Source organism: Lissotriton vulgaris, chromosome 4_1, assembly GCF_964263255.1.
Source record: "Lissotriton vulgaris chromosome 4_1, aLisVul1.2, whole genome shotgun sequence".
NCBI lineage: Eukaryota > Metazoa > Chordata > Amphibia > Caudata > Salamandridae > Lissotriton > Lissotriton vulgaris.
In genome coordinates, this window is record NC_141691.1 from 599906957 (window position 1) to 599924595 (window position 17639).

The 17639-nt window shown below is 43.3% G+C and overlaps 1 protein-coding gene across 1 annotated transcript in view; it reads right to left on the bottom strand.

Moving 5' to 3' along the window:
* The window catches only part of HERPUD2 (HERPUD family member 2), a 339768-nt gene that overhangs the window by 59116 nt on the left and 263013 nt on the right, over positions 1 to 17639 (bottom strand). The window contains exon 8 of the mRNA XM_086964819.1: positions 5975 to 6092. Coding sequence (XP_086820945.1) covers positions 5975 to 6092 — 118 coding nt within the window. The remainder of the gene's footprint in view (positions 1 to 5974; positions 6093 to 17639) is intronic.

Consider the following 17639-nt stretch of genomic DNA (forward strand, 5'->3'; position numbering starts at 1 on the left):
CTAAACACCTCTGTCCACACAAGTCAGAAAGAAAGATCCAACCAGATCCTGCAAGAGCATGCCTATGCATTATCACACCGTGTAGCTCTAAATCCCTGAAACGCGGAATTAGCATGTGCACCAAATAAATGTACACCATCAAACAGCATATCTTTCAAGGTATTCTGTACAGGCTCTGAAAATCCAAAAAAAGTCTGAGCCATAGCTCTACCCACAGAACCAGTGGTGTCCATACCACATTTTATGCTGAATTTTGCTGCCTCTCTGCCATCTTGCACCCGGCGTAGCAGTTCCATTTGGCTTCCTTCGGAAGAGAAGGCAGCAAACTCGCCACTGTGTCTGATCAAGCATGGGAAAGTCTGCAGAGAACACATGTTGTGTTCGAAGACCCTAGTGATGCAGTGACGGAAGAGACTATAGTCCTCCCACAATTTCCGGCCAGCTCAACTCAATGCTTGGTGGAACCAGAGGGCATATTTGCTTTTAGCTGCTTGCACAACCAGACTCTTTGTGGAAGGATGTTTGAAAAGACAATTGGGATCCCCAGGAGCAAGCAGATGCCTGTAGGATACAGCCCGGACAACAGGCATTCCTGTTACCAGCTGTACCTAAACCCCTAACAATATGTCATGTAGAGACTCATAAGGGAGTAAGGGTTCCTCTCCCATCTTACCCTGGTGAAGAACATCAACCAAAGGGTCGGTGTATAGTTCCACTGAGGGAAGCTGACACTCTAAGACAATAGCTGCCCTCCTCAATACGGCAGCTTAAGAGGAACTCACCTCTGTGGCCCTACCAGGCGGAGATGTAAATCTGAAACTGGGGAGGGCTCAAGTTCAATAGCCTCACCCAATTCAGTAAGCCAATTTTCCTCCAAAGGAGACTGGACAGTATTGACCAAAGGGTTGTACATTTGTTGTGGTTACTTCCCTAAGGTAAATTTGGACATTTGTAAAGCGCAAACAATTACCCGAGGGTGTCAAGGCACTGGGGACAGTCAGGAAGATTAAGCAAGCTACTGCCCAGAATCACATGGTGCTCGGCTGATCTGCCGCCAGTGCCGGGGAGCGAACTGTGAGCCCCCGAGTTCCGGAGTCAGTCCCCCTGGCCACTGCGCCACACCACTTGTCCCATTGTGACACCCTATATTCTCGCCTTCATCTGCCAAACTAGGCATTTCCATAGGAAGAGCAGAAACAGGGTTTATAGGGACAGATGGAAAATTGCTTAAAGCCGAAGGCTCCATTGGCACAGCATCAGACCCAATCTGACACCGTCCGGCACCGGGGTGGAGATGGATGGACATCAGGAAGAGTAATTGGCGCGACATTGATGGATGCCACCAGCGTCACTGGCTGACCGGACTCTGACGCCGAAGTTGAAGAACCTGAAGGGCTGTGCACCGGTCCCATCTCGTACCAATAACGATTCAGAGGGCTCAACTAACACCAAGGGGAAAACCACAGGCGAGGATCCAGTTGGGGCACTTCCTTGGCCTAGAAAGCAAGCCTGAGGGGAATTGAGGCCCAAAGACTTAATGCAAGGAAGTGTAATATTCCCGCATTTGGCCTAGAGTCGCCCTGGCTCCAGAAAGGAGGAGCGGAGTGCCTCAGACAGTCACGCCACCAGAAATTTCATTTGATGCTCTCTTAACGCCTTCCGCCACAGACCCTGACAGGGACCACACTCCTCCGAGTCATGGTGGTCTGCCAGGCACCACAAACAGATGGTATGAGGATATGTGAGCACCATTTTTCTGTCACAAGATCCACAGGGTTTAAACCTTGAAGGCAGTGTCAAAAAAGCACAGTTTCTCACCCAAAATAAAGAGATGTGCAGAAAAACGGCCCCTAACCGCTCTGGATCCATGTTGCAAGCTCGTATAAAAAGGAACTGTGGTCAGTGCATTGGCGGGTGGTTTAAATTGACTCAGTCAACATCACATTGTGTGTTGACCTCGAAACTGAGTCGTGCTGTGTCCTCTTTCGCCGCGCGGACGTGTTGGGGGAAAAAATCCAGATCCAGGCTCGCACCTGGGGAGGATTCTAAAGTAAGGAATCTGTGGCTAGATGGCTCTATCAGATGGTTCTGCCATTGTGAGTGAGCATATTTGACTTTCATTTCATGGCGAGAAGGGGCAAATCAAGTACCTCAGCTGCCTTTGAGGACAGTGTAGAATTATGCCATTTATGTCGGGCCAGAACTAGAAGTGGGCCAATCTTTTCTAAGATACTGGAGAGACACATTAATTTTCAACTTTCCAAACTGGTCGAAAGCACCGCCTTTCTCCATCCCTCTCAGTCAGGTTTCCGACCAAGACACTCTACTGAGACAGCACTTCTGGGGGTAACGGAGAGTCTGAGGCACGGTGTCGACCAAGGTAACACCATGGCGCTCATCCTGTTGGATTTGAGCGCAGCGTTCAACACCGTGTCACACTCCATTCTTATTGACTCTCTGAAATCTCTGGGAGTGGGTGGCCAAGCTTTGGCCTGGCTGGTGTCTTTCTTAAATGACCGTAGTTTTCAAGTGTTCTCTCCTAAAGCAGCCTCCACCATCTGTCCATCTGCTCGCGGTGTCCCTCAAGGCTCAATCCTTAGTCCTTTATTGTTTAATATTTACGTTAAACCCTTGGCATCCATTGTTGAACAGGCTGGGCTTACCCTGTTTTCTTACGCGGATGACACCCAGATTGTCTTCTCCCTATCAGGAAGAGACGTAAACAACATCTCCGCACTTAAGTCAGGCCTCTCTCTTGTGGCCGACTGGATGCGGAGAAACTGTCTCAAACTGAATGGGGAGAAGACCGAGGTAGTCATCCTGGGCCGGAATAAACACCTCTGGGGTCCCGGCCACTGGCCCATTGAATTGGGTATGGCGCCAACACCTTCCACCGCTGTTCGCAACCTGGGGGTCATCATAGATGACAGATTATCTATGAGACAACAGGCCACTAAGGTTGCGGCCATCTGTTTTTCAACACTGCGGTGGCTCCATAAGATCCTGTGGATGCTTCCACTCTCTTCCCGCAGAACCGTAGTCCAGGCGCTCGTAACATCTCGCCTGGACTATGGTAACATTCTTTATCTGGGCGCAGACAAAGCCACTCTACAGGTGCTACAAGTAGTGCAGAACGCAGCTGCGCGCCTGCTAAAAAACATCCCTAGACGCTCCTCAGCCAAGGCCGCCTTACGTGACCTTCATTGGCTGAGTATCCCTGAACGTATCAAATTCAAGGCACTTTGTTATATGTTCAAGGTTAAGCAAGGCAGTGCCCCAGCCTACCTCCAAAGGCTGGTCACACCCTATAAACCTCCACGGCCGCTAAGGTCATCAGACATGGGAAATTTCACCATGCCAAGATGGAAGCTGACAAAAATGGGAGGTCGCTCCTTCGCTACCTTAGGACCCAAATATTGGAATTCTCTCCCACTGACTCTAAAATTAGAGACTAATCTATTTCGCTTCCGCAAGGCTGTAAAAACATTGCTTTTTTCTCAACGTGCCGAATAGCATGCTGTTGGCTCAGTTAGGTGAAGCTGCTTCCTTCTTCTCCAGTCTATCCCTAGCGCCGGGAAACCCACTGTGGGTAGCTGTGCGCGATACAAGCTTAAATAAATAAAATAAAAATAAAAATGTCTATGTCTGGTGATATATTTATGTCAGGCATTTTGTTGTTTCAGGTAGCCAGCTTTGCAGATGGGAGGCGGCAGATGAGTTGCATGCTCCCTTCTGTCATCCTGCTCCCTTTAGTGTATCTGCAACAGGTCCAAATTCAAACTAAAAATATCTTGGTCAGCCAATAATAATGGTGAGAACTAGCACAATCCTCTCTGAATCTTTTTTTCTCAATTAACCTTAGGCTCTCTCTTCTGGACTGTAGTGTCTTGGGTAGTGCCAATGGTAGGTCCTAGGGGACACAGGTGCTGAAGGAGGCGGTGGCGAGGGTACCAGTGTCAGCACTACTCTTGCTGCTGTCATGGGATGCGTGGTTCAGAAGAAGGACCTTCCAGTGGAACCCAACAGCACTCCTTGTGGGGCTGATGCACACTGTAACTTTTCCAACACAGCATAGAGGAATGGGGCTGCACAAGTCCCTTGCGCCGAGAGCTCTGTGTCTGTGTAGTCCAGTGCTGTAAGGGGCATTGGCAGTAGTGAATCCAGAATCATAGTCTGCTTTACCTATGGGTCTTGGGGTGGAGTAAAACCCACAAGATCCAGCTCTGAAGAAAATTCATCCAGAGGAATGGTGTGTTGTGGAGGCTTACCCCCAGACCTGGAATGATGCTGATGAGAGTATATATGATTTCTCTTCTTTATGCAATATCTCCTTTTTTCTACTGATGACTTGGAGGAAGACAATGAATGGGAAAGAAATCTAGACTTGGACCCAAGTGGCACTTAGACCAAAGATCATTGCTGGCCATAAAAAGTTTGGTCTTGCATTCCTTGATTGCCTTTGGGTTCACAATACGGAATGGTCGCAAGATCTAAAGTTGTGCCAAGATCCTCAGTCACCACAAGTAGTCATCGTGAGGGTGAGTGATTGACATTTGCCTGTCACAACTGCAAAAGGGCTTAAACCCCGACTTTTTATCTGGTGACATCCTAGCCGCTCTGCACTGACAAGCACTTTCAAAAGATTTTCCTGCGCTGAATTTGTGAGGAAAGAAGTTACAACTCAGTGTCGAAGGGCATAGAGAAAAAAAAGAACTGACGTGAGAGAAGTGAGCGCTATATGACTCCAGTGATGTCACCACAACCTTGCTTTCATTAAGATGGACTCAGCATTCCCTACGAGAACCACAAAGCTAGGTGATAAGTTTCCAGACCTAGCCTAGTGCCTGGGATAGTCTAAATTTGTGGAATCTGCAGTTAGAAGTAGCCATCAGTACAAAAACTTCATATCTGATCAAGAATATCATGTTCTACATAGTTGCAAAGTGCAACGCTGACCTATCATCTCCAAAGTAGGAATTATTTTTGATACTTTAACGCGTTCTCGAGAACAAGAAATGCTAATATAAGGTTCCTCGCTTGTACTGTTACAAACCTTTTGGTTTGTGCTTTTTGTTGGCGTTGATGTTTCTTAGGGACAAAACACCACACATTGAAGCCTCAGAGGCACAGTTTTTTACCAAGAAAATGGATGATGAGAACGGCTTGAAATTTGTAGCATAATCAATTGAGTGACTATAACAAAAAGAATACAAAAGACTACACATTTACAACCATCCTGTGCTCTGATTTATGATCTGATCTCCTGGGTTTCCCGTATCTGTGTATCACACTGATTTCCTGAGCACTACAACCTAGTGGCTCTTAAATGCATGTGTCTAGCTTTAAAAGTTTAGCCCTAACTCTCAACCCGCACCACTTTCATAAACACATTTTGTAACTCTAATTTGGTCTAGCTAAGGCTAGGCAAAAGTCTCATAGAATCCCTGGCCACTAGTAATGCCTACAGAAAATAACCAGATAGATGTTGAAGGCTATTTTCGTACTTAAGCAGGGAGAACATACAGTGTACAGTTTAATCTGGTCTACATATTAGTCAATGGTTTATTCAAGCAGTGTTGTTAAACCCCTTTTAGGTTTACCGCATTTTCAAAGTCTATGGTATTCTACCGCTAAACTGAACATGTCAAGTCAAATCCTGCAGGTAACATCTCTTTCAAATTACCATCTATTAAGGATAATTAAATGGAGTACTGGAAAATGTATAGTTTTGCTTTCATCAACAAATATACAATGCTCAAGTGACGGTAGATTGTGCAAAAGGTAATAAAGCAGATAAAGATCTGGTAGGGAAATACTTGCCAAGTTAAAGTTACCATATTCACCTCACACCATTATAGATTAATCATTTTCAGAAAACGGAACAGGACAATGTAAAACAAATTAGGGAGAATACTTTTGTAAGACAATAAATAAAATACTGTCCATAGAAAATGCAAAACTCAGGTGAACTTACCACCTCATGAAAGTCTGGGTTATTTACGTTTTGCAAGTCATTGTTCAAGTGAGCATCATGATTGGCTGCCGGCTGGTGTTCCCCATCTTGTCTGAAAGGAAACCATCTTGCCTGGTGCCTAGAAAAAAAAAAGAGGTACATTGCTTAGTTGGAATGTGAAGTCTTGAAATAAAATTAAAGCAGTGGCTTATGTTTACGCATTTATTTATTCACTGTGTTATGCGTAAATATTGCACCACGTTTCAAGGTGATGTACTGTGCACATTGAGAAAAGTATAATCAACTGTATACAAACTTTGGCTGCACTTAAAAGTTCGATATGTATGGCTCTCATAAAGAGCTATTAGCGTGAAGGGTTAGATTCTAAATCCAGTAAAACACTGCTATGACCTAGCATCAGTGGGTCACAGAACTTGTTAACCAATGTTGCAACATTATAAAGGAATTCCAGGCTGCTCTGGCTGGGCTCTCTGAAAGTCTGTCAAAGCAGCGCTAGAAAGTAAGGAGCGCAGCTTCTGCAGGTGAGGGATTGGTAGTGAGTGGCGCACGAGACATTGCATTTAAAAATTATTTATATTTGGTGGGACAGGGAGGAGAGGTCGTGTTATGTGAGGCTCTCCCATGACTACTTTGCTCCTGGGTAACAGTTGAAAGCAGAGGCAGATGACTTGGAGGAGGTGAGGTGGGGAGTTGGAGAATTCATAAAATAATATTATAGATGGCAGTAGATTCCGGTGATGTTTTTCACCTCGGAGATTCTGAGTGACATCAAAGACAACTCGAGTTTCACTCTTGTTGACTATATGACGTCACTCAGAACCCATCGGTGAAAAACATCCCAGTAATTCACTGTTCACCAACTATAACTCTATATATAAGGATAGTGCTGCTGCACTATACATGGTAAGCGTAAGCAACACAAATAATCCAGTGGCACACCTGAGCACCTTTCACCTCCGGATGCCAAGCCTGGGACTGATGGCTCCGTGTAGGCCCCCATCTGACTTTGAATCGTTTTCAGCCCTTTGGATGCCATCGGAAGCAAGGCTGACTATCCAGGAGCTAATCCAGCCTGATCAAACTAAAGATCTTCTGCTTCGTGTGCAGAGGTTAACCTCAAACTGTCACCAACAGCTTTAATGCCCGGCACGTGACCAACACCTTTAATGCTTGGCATAAGAGGGACTGGTGGGCAGTGAGTAAACTGTCAGGGCAGCAGCATTGTGATGAAGGCGGTAGCTCCAGACTTTATTCTTTTCATCTTACTTTTTTGCCTCCTCCATTCCTCTCTCTGTATTTAACTCTGTCACCTTTTCCCTCTAATGGCCTCTCTTCTCTGGTTCTCTTCCATGCTCCTAATTCTACTCCCATTTAATCCTTTTCCTCCTTCCTCTTTTTATCTTCCTGAGCTTTTTCCACCCTAGTTCATGTCTCACAGTCTCCTGTTTTCTCACCTGTGCACTTCCCTCGATTGTTTCAATCTCCGGTCTCTACTTTTTCCTCTGCCAGCTTTATCACTACGTCCCACTCCTTAATCTTCTGTAGTTATAGTCTCAGTTTTACTCTTTTTCTAGGCTGTGCATAGTATTTTTCAAAGCATGTCCCCAGTTTCATTCTCTTCCTTTCTCCCGCAAGTATTTTTCTGCACCCTCTTCCTCCATCTGTCTGCTCGCTCTTCCTCTTGGGCGCATTCATTCACTATTTCATACCAGTTAAGTCAGACTAGAAGGTCGACACCTGGATCAAGCTCCGAATTTAATAAAGGTGAAAAGTTGGACAAGTAGGCTCCAAAGGTTAGTGCTGATGGACCAAGCAGGGTTAAAAAATGCACCCCCTCCCCACAGACTCCAATGCGCCCACTCCTCTGAGTTCTTTGTACCTTAAGCAACTTATTTCACAGGGAATGCATTCAGTCACCCAAAGCATGTGGCAACACAGCCTGCTTGGAGTTGGGAGTATAACCTGTCTAAACCTAGCCAATTGTCTGGTGCCTTATTCCAGATGAAAAAAACTGCCCAAAAATATACCAGGTGCCTCTTGACCAGGAGGTGACTCCTAATATCTTGTCTCATTCAACCAGTTATGAACTTGCCATAAGAGAGATTTGAGGAAGTTACGACTAAAATCAAAGTTCTGACTCAAGACCCTAGAATATGGAGTTCAGAGGGACAATGGTGTCTGCCTAAGTTAAGTCTTGATAAAATCAACTGTGGAAAAGTGACAGTTGAAAAACTACACGGTGAACGAGAAATTGCAAAGGGGTCAAAAACGTACTGTTGTATAGCATTTTAGGACTAGTGTAATTTTCCCAATTCATGCCTTATATAGGTATAATTCACACTGCCCTAATATAGGCATATAAATCGTAACCATATTTAGACATAGCCAATGCAGTCCAAATACAGGCATGGATACTTCCACTAGTTCCAAAAAGCCACAACGATTTCTTGGAAAACTCTGCTTCAACAGTCAGGGACATCCCCTTTCTTGAATATTGATTTGTCCTTGAAATCATGGGGTTTTCAATTTATTTCAATCTTTCCGCCCTACCCAAAGGAGGGTAGCACCCCACTAACACAGAATACAATACGGAGAAATCACAAGATCTACTGAAGCTAAAGCTGATACTCTTGCTTTTGATGACGATGCCACCGCTCGCATCTACGCTCTCATAAATGAAGATATAACTCAACACACTACCAGCCGCACTAAGGAACAATGTATCAGACAATTACTTTACCTTTCCAAGCGTGAAATCAATTAGAAACTCCATGCCAGTACCTTACTCAGATACCGAGTACTACGCATCCCCAGAGGCTTAAGGATAGCACCAAAACCCTCCCTTTGCAAAAACTCTAAGTCGTTTCAAGACAAATGGAATGCAATATTAAATAAATGCAGTCTTGACCTGATTTTGCTTATTGTGGAAGAACTGTCACATATCCTTACTGAACTTAATAAAGAAATAAAAGAGATTGAAAATGAACTTAAGAATATGACACCTACTGACGAGTGGTCCAAGACACTTGAAGACATTAAAGTTCAATTAGACAAACACTCAAGAGAGATCAACGACCGTAAGTTAAGGAAGTTTAGGAGAGACACCCTAGACTATAAACTGGGAGAGGTATATACGTGGGCAGACGTGTATGCCCAACGGAGAAGGAATAAATCTTTCAATCAACAAACTGATACATCTTCTTCCGGCAGTGACATGTCGAACAGACCAACAAAAAGAGTGATCCCACCTACACAAGATTCCACAGACACAGATCGATCTACTCCACAAGCAACTAATACACTGACACCAGTGCCTTTTTTAGGCCAAGGCCAAGGAGAGAGAGACGACCCCGGAGGGGCATTAGAAAAAGAAAAAGAAAAAGGACATCCCAGCACCCAGAGTACAGTTCCGAAGAAAGACAAGAAGAAAAACACTTAGTGATCAATATCTCAAAGATTAACCTCAAATCACAAGAAATGAAACTATTGTCTCGAGGAACATCACTTATCCCCACCACCGAAACGAACCAATTGGAGTTGGAAGTTAGTACTTTTAAATTCACACGTAAGCTCCGATTAAGATATTTTTTCGACAAAGTATTACCACCTACTCCACAAAAACCTGACCAATTGAAAGGCTTGCGACCATACAGTTCCTATCAAGCACCCACCAGCCATAAGTGTACTGACCTATTTGAAAATTTGGTGAGACAGGATGTGGCTACGTTGAATTATAAAAAAAACTACAAAAGGAACATTACTCAAAAAGATTTTGATACATTGAAGAAAATAGCCAACAATGACAACATCAAATGCATAAAAGCTGACAAAGGGGGCGCCCTTGTAATCGTAGACACTGAGATGTACCAAAAGAAGATCTTAGATCATATCAATGATGAACAGACGTACATGAGGCTGGCCAACAACCCTACTAGCCAGTTTAAAGAAACATTGAATGATATTGTGAAAAAAGCCCACGACGATGGGACAATTGATGAGAGAACAAGGAAATACTTGCTGAAAGAACATCCAAAAAGTCCCTCTATTCATATGACACCAAAGATTCACAAGAGCTTGGAGAACCCCCCTTTTAGACCCATAGTGTCGACGAGAGGATCCATACATGAACCAATTGGCAAGTTTTTAGACAGGTACATGCAACCGACAGTCAAAAAAATGAAAAGCTACGTGAAGGACACTACTGACTTTTTATCTAAATTAACACAAATCTAAATTGAGGAAGATGAACACCTGACATAATGCACTGCGGATGTCAAATCCCTTTATACATCGATTCCCCACGGTGGTGGAATAGAGGCAATGGAAAAGGCTATCATGGAGAGTGATATAGAACCGGCAATGCAAAAATTTCTGATGGAACTCATGATCTTCACACTTTATCAAAGTTATTTTGAATATGATAATGTGAGTTACCTACAGCTATCCGGCACTTCAATGGGGAACTGTGCCGCACCTATGTACGCTAATATATTCATGGGACAATATGAGGAAATGAACATCTATGACAACCCAAATTGGATCAACAACTTAAAACTATATGTACGTTATATTGATGACGTGTTCATCATTTGGACCAACACCAAAGAAAAACTACAAGAATCGCTCCGATCATTGAATGAAATTAATGATCGTATTCAATTTACTTGGGAGATTGATGACAAAACCATTACTTTTCTTGATGTTAAAATTACCCTCACCGCATCTGGTTTTGAGACTGACCTATATCGGAAAAAGACTGACAGGAACAATACCCCGCATTACACAAGCTTCCATCAACCGTCACTGAAAAACCACCTACCATTTTCCCAAATGATGCAAGTCAAAAGAATAGTTTCGAATAACACACTAACTCATGATCGACTAGATAAAATGGGTAAAAGATTTATAGATAGAGGATATCCTAGCCATCTAATTGAACAAGCCAAAACACGAACATCCTTGATTCAGAGAGAACAACTTCTTGCTAGAACACATAAATCTAAAGAACAAAGGATGGTCCTAGTATCGAAATTCTCCACCATGAGTGCAACCTACAAGAAAATCATCCTGAAATATTGGCCGATTTTAAGCACGAAACCTGACTTTGGTACTATGTTTGAAAACCCACCGATATTTGCACATACGAGGAATGATAACATCAAAGAAATCCTCATTAAGAAGACCACAAAACCAGAACAAACAAAGGGTACAAAACCATTTTTGAACTGTAACAATTGCCATAACATCATCAGCGGTAATACGGTCACCCACCCTATGAAGGGTCATAACATCAAGTTGCAAGTAAATGCTACATGTGATACATCAAATGTGGTATATCTCATAAAATGCCCATGTGGTAAGCCTTACATCGGTAAGACTGAGCGTAAGATTAAGACTCGTATAAATGAACATAAGTCAAATATACGCACCAAGAACACCAAATCCAACATTGTGAACCACTTCATTGAGGCACGTCATAACATTTCACAATTGAAATTCATGATTTTGGAAACCGTGAAAAAACGAGAAAACATGGACAATAACAAGTACTTGTTGCAGCGAGAAATGGCATGGATTTTTAAATTACAAACCATGAAGCCGTTTGGATTAAATGACCGCCTTGAATTTGCATGTTTTATTTGAAGATACCCCCAAAGGGGTACATTGTGTCTGATACGGAGACCCTTGAGTGCAATGGTTTTCGCACTTGGCTGACATTTAGCCTGAGATGTATATAATTTGTTACATAGCTTTCTTGTTTACATACATATGTTATATGTTATTTATATCACTGTTATTCATATCACTGTGTATTCTAGTCACACGTTCTTTAAGTTCCCCCTTTACATATGGCAGCCGCACATCGGGTTACACTAGTCCTCCTTTAATGACGCTCACTCACTAGTCATACACCAGTCTAAGATGGCCGAACACAATGGGAAGGATTAGTCCGAATTTGTGTCTACTTAGTTGAACACGGGCTTTATTAAATGTCGGCATTACCCGGTTGCTCGTACCTCTAAACATGATTGTCTGATTATCACACCATAGGACCGTTTTTTTCGGTAAGTCACTATACGTTCTGCCGTTTGAACTGACACGCAAGCCTTTCTGTAGCCCGTACCAAAAAAAAGGGGGGCACTGACAGCTTTTCCGTGTTTTTTACAGAACACGCGTATACAGCTTGACCGATTCATCGTAAGCTTTATACTTCATATTTTGATATACCGACCCCACCATCTACCTTACCTTGATAGAGTAACCCATTTGGGTGATTAATGTAAATTGCGTTTCACGATCCCGCATGCCGAGCACGTTCATGACACACGTTTTATTCCACGTCAATACGGATGAATTTAATAACTGTCTTGCATGTGGACACTCGTCGTTAAACACTTATGACACGCCCGTATACACATTATTTTCCTATTTGTCTCCTGTGCACTTTTGGTTTACCGCACGATCCAAATGGTTTCTTCAGTTAGAGAATGTTTATTAGATAGCTGTTAACATTTCATATACTATGATGTTTGTACCATGTGGCTTACAGTTATATTTGACATTTTAGGCCCTTAAGCCCGAAATGCATTGGAGCACAATGGAGCAATTACAAGTTTGATATGAGTGGATATAACTCTATGGACTGATGATAAAATCTACAATGAACTTTAAAATAAACTTCACATTGATGAAACAATACAAGGAGTCTTGATTTTCAAGAACACAAAGGTGTGCCCAAGATCAGGGATGTTACCATCATTTTGATGGTAACACTTTCTTGTTACATTTAACTGACGTGCCAAGGACGGACACGCCACCTGTAGGAGCACCCAACCTATAAAGCTTTATGATTTACGGATAAAGTATTGAAAAACATTAGGGTGTGCACCAACCTACCAACAATTTTGTGTTTTCAAAGAACAACCATTCCCTTGGGGTTCTTTGATGACACTATTATGTCCAACTTTACGTCAAACCAGGCACCTTCAAGGTATAAAAATGCCTACACTTGACCTAGCAAACACACGGTGGTTTGGAGCAGTACGACTATCTACTTGCCTGACGCAGCTTGTTACAGCAAGTGCCAAAGGAAGATGACCCTTCAGCTGCCGCACTGACAAGAGAGGCTGCCTTTCTCTCGCTGAGAATCCAGCTCCAGTGTTTCCAAATCGAGTTCAGGGACAGAGATACCAGACCTCCTTCATTCTAAACCAAGGTAAGGAGCTGATTAGACCCTAAGAGAAATATTGGATAGATTCTTGGCAAAGAATACAAAACCTATGCTACACCACACTTACTTCTTCCCTCGTACTAGATTTAGGTTAGGTACATTGGGGTAGGCGTATTTTAGAAGCACAGTGGAGTACTTTTAGTCTTTGTTATTTATTTATGTATTTGAGGGCTTAGAAACCATACCATGCTTTTACACTATTATTTCATAATACTCTTCTTGCTGTACGTATTATACTTTGCAGCCAGTATTACGATTGTAGCAGTTCATTTACTCTGCATGAGAAAGCAGACTGTTCAATAAACCTTTTATTGAAAACGCCCGTCTCTCTATTTCCCTGCACCTCTGATGAAACGAAGCATGCACGATTGACTGAGTAAAATATCTATCTATTGTTTCCACGACTCTGAAGATACGCTTATTCTTGGGAAACAAAGTTGCCATGTTTATGCGGTTGTCAGAAACTAATCCCTTCTTGTTTATTCGAGAAAGTTTCTAGTGACCTCTGAGCTAGCTGGCACTCACAATTAAGTCTAATATATTCGATAGAGACCCAGTCGACCTAAGTCCTACGTCAATTCTATAGGATATATTATTCCAATGCGCAGAGCCTATTGGGAATATAGGAACTACACTACAGTACTGCATCCTCACAGCAGGGTAGTCTAATGCCTAGAATGCCCACAACAGAGGCACAAAGAGTTTTGATCAATCTGCATCTGGCTATCCTCAGCCACTCCGACAGTGATCAGGAAAGAGACAAGCATTTGCAATGCAATAGATCTCGCATTTGCAAGAGGTTGAGTTTTTGGCATTGCAGATGACAATACCTTTTATTTATGTGTTTTAAAAATATGCAAGTCGTTGTTTACAAGAAGCAAGGCTGGCAGTAACTGTGCTATTTTTACTGCTACCCTTGCTTGCCGTAAGCAAGGACTATAAGTACAAAGTGTGTGTTTACGCACTGCTTGCAGGTTTTCAAAACACATAAATAAAAGGCAGTCATTTACAATGCCAATAGCTCAAACTCTAGCAAATGCAAGACCTATTGCATTACAAATGCTTGTTTTATTTATGTACTGATCCAAGATGGATCTGTAAATTTAAACAAATGAAATAGCAAAAGCACTTTATTTCAAAAGAGAGGCTGCAGCAATTTGCTGTCTGGTCTCCACCACCACATCACATCTTTTAAAATTGTTTTAAAAGATGGAGAGTTGGGGGAAAAGGAGGAGCGGTAGAGGTATAATTGGGAAGTGGACAAGGAAGGAGTAAAGAAGCACACAATGGAGAGTATCATGGGGGAGAAGAACACAAGTGACATAGAAACATGGGGGACAGGGGGAGATAGTTTGTCGTAGAAGAGGCACACAAGAGAGAGCTTGCAAATGCAGAAGAGAGCAACACAGAACGTGTTGAGGGTATTTGGCAGGCTAAATAAACCATCAACATTGTTAATTTCTTTTTCTATGTTTCTTTCTGACCTGTAGTAGTACAATGTTGCAATATTTGCTAGTTTAATATAGTAGACACTCCATGACACTTAGATGCTCTGTGCACCGGGCAAACTTGACTGCTATGGGATGACGGCTTTAAAATGGATGGGGTAGTAGCCCACACTGTTGTTCAGGGATGGAGGGAAACCGGGCAAACAAGACAAACCAGTGAATGCAGCTGGTTTGGCCAGCCGTGCCGGAGGGAATTTGAGGGTTAGAAGGGGGGGCGTGGGTGGTTTGGTTCAAATTGCAGTGAAACTCGTTCCGACTAGGATGGATTTGTTTCGGGTTGAAGATTTACTAATGCAAAAGGAAGGGAGAGCAAGATGAGGGAAAATGGAAGAGTTATTTAAAGACCTGGCTTTGGAAGAAGGTTGAGGGAAAACAATGGCAAAGGGAAGACTATGGAGCAATCAGATAAGGGAATGGAGTTGAGATAAGGGGGCATGGGGAAAAGATGGTGACATAAACGTGTTGGAGTTTAAGTGAGGTGGAACAGTATTAAAAACAAGTGCAGTGTGTCAAGACCGAGAAGTAATCCTGACTGGTAGTACTCTAGACAGAATGAGGCTTTTAAGATGCCAGCAACAATTGTCTGTGACTGTAAACGTGCTGCTTAATGCAAGTATATACATTATCACCTTTGCCCCATATATGATTCATCTCACACCATCTCCAAAGTTTAAAGGCAACTGCAATTTTTCGTATTGTGCTTAAAAACTGCATACCAGTCGTGTGATTATTAAAGCGCTCCTAGTGTTGAAACCGTATGAACATATACGTTGACCCAGAGAGGGGTGTCGAAAACAAATGCACCACTTCGTCAAAAGGTTTATTACCATGTCGCAAAAACAAATGCTTTGGGATTGGGTAAATTAAGGAACCTGTCACAGCTGTGAAAAATTGTACTTTAGTGAGAAAGACAACTTCACCCTTAATAACCAAGACTGGGGGTGTGCAGACTAGCCAGCTTGGAAGTTTGCAGTGGAAGAGGCTGGCTGGAGCTGCTGAGCTCGGTATAAGGGAAGGGGGTTAGACGGGGATTAAAGATTTGGGATAAGGAATCATTCTCTTTGCCGATCGTAGACTATTTACTGCTTACCTGATGGACGAGAGTGAGGACATGTCTTTTGCAAGTGGATTCAAAGCGAATCAGTCAGCTTGCCGATACCACTGCATCCACTGATCATAGGGAGGCAGGCACAGCTAACCTGAATTCAGGCTGAATTCACCTTTGTCTGCGATCGCCAAAGATAATGACTCACCCTTATACCGAGCTCAGCAGCACCAGCCTTTTCCACCGCAAACTTCCAAGCTGGCTAGTCTACACACCTGTAGAGGTCGTTGCTGTTGCATGCCTCTTCCTTCCCGTTTTTTTCACCAAGGCCACAAAAAAAAGGCACCTAGGCGCTTAAGCCGTTTGCTGTATATTACACCAACATCATCGCTGTAAAAAGCGGAGAAAGAAAACGAACCAACGCCGAGTCGTATGATGGGGAATGGATGCTTTACGTAACTTCCGAAAAGGCTGATGTCCATTGTTCGTGCTGAGCTGGTCAAAAAAAAAACAAGAAAACACTACACGTACTGTGGTTCAGTGACACCTGGGGGTCCGCAAAACCTACTTAGGGGGGACGGTGCAGCCCTGTCCTGTACATTGCAGCCATTCAGGCCTTTGTCAATTCTAAAAATAAGGTATTTTCTGGGAAAAGGGGCGGGGCAGCCCTCTCGGTTTCGAGCGCAGCTCAACGCTCACGTCCTGTTGGGCGGCCCCGGTCTCCAGCGGTGACGCGGCTGAAGGGAATCCAGGATCCTGGCCAACGCCTAGCATGATGAGCAAGGGGCGGGTGGTGGTGGGGGCTGCAACATTGCGAAAAGTGGTGCATGCATTTTAAAGTAAGCGCAAACAAGACGCCATGTTAAAAAATAAAGTAGTCCCTCCATTAAAAGATAACCCTCTGCAGCGTAGGTTAATTGTAGTTGGTCGATGCTGCTTCCTCCTGAAACTGAACAAAACGGAATTGACGCACCGGCCAATCAGCCAATACTAAGCAAAATAACAACAGCAATGGCGGATTTCACCAACGGCAAGCAACTAAACAAAGAGAAACTTTATGGGTGGAGTTTGAATAGTAATACTAATTACTTAATGCCTCGTAGAGGCAGCACATGCGCTGCCTATGCGAGACCTAAAAAAGGCTTCTAAAGGAGTCTTCATGTCCTGACAGAAAGAACTGTAGTCTCACTCTCTGCCACTCAATCAGCAAATCTCAGTGCTACAGGAAGACTAATCGGTAGCTCTTTACAGTCGAGAGTCTTTATTAATTGCTGAAGGAGCTCAGTCTCCTCTGTTTACACTTTCATGTCTAGGTCTCCTCCCCCAGCTCAGGAAAGTCACAAATACACTTCCATGGTCTGGTAAACAACCGTGCATCCGTCCATCAGGTGCACGGTATCACACATGGAACCTACAGGCCTCCATTACTACACAATTACAAAAGTACTAATCCTGCAAACGAACAATACCTAATCTCCGTCACTATCTATACATCTCACCTACCAGTAGCATGAACCCACAGAGCCCCCTCTAACAATCACACTAAACACCTAATAATTTCATCTACCAGAAAGAAATCGTAGTAAATGCATGGAATGGTTTCCTGACCGAAAATGGCTAATCCCAATAAGCAACAATAACCACTTTATTAACCACTAGCTTTGGATTCCGGAATAGTGTGCTACCTGCAATAAGGAACTTCAACGTCTCGTCAGGGGTTTTAAGGGTCATATAATTGCAACTACAATTACAAATGAGTCTGCACAATTGCAGAGAAAGGCTCGGATTTTGCCTTTGAGCCATCTGCTACAGGGAAGAGGGCATGAGAATCCATAGAGGGTTGTGTCTGCAAACGTGAGATTAGGTATATTATATTGATGT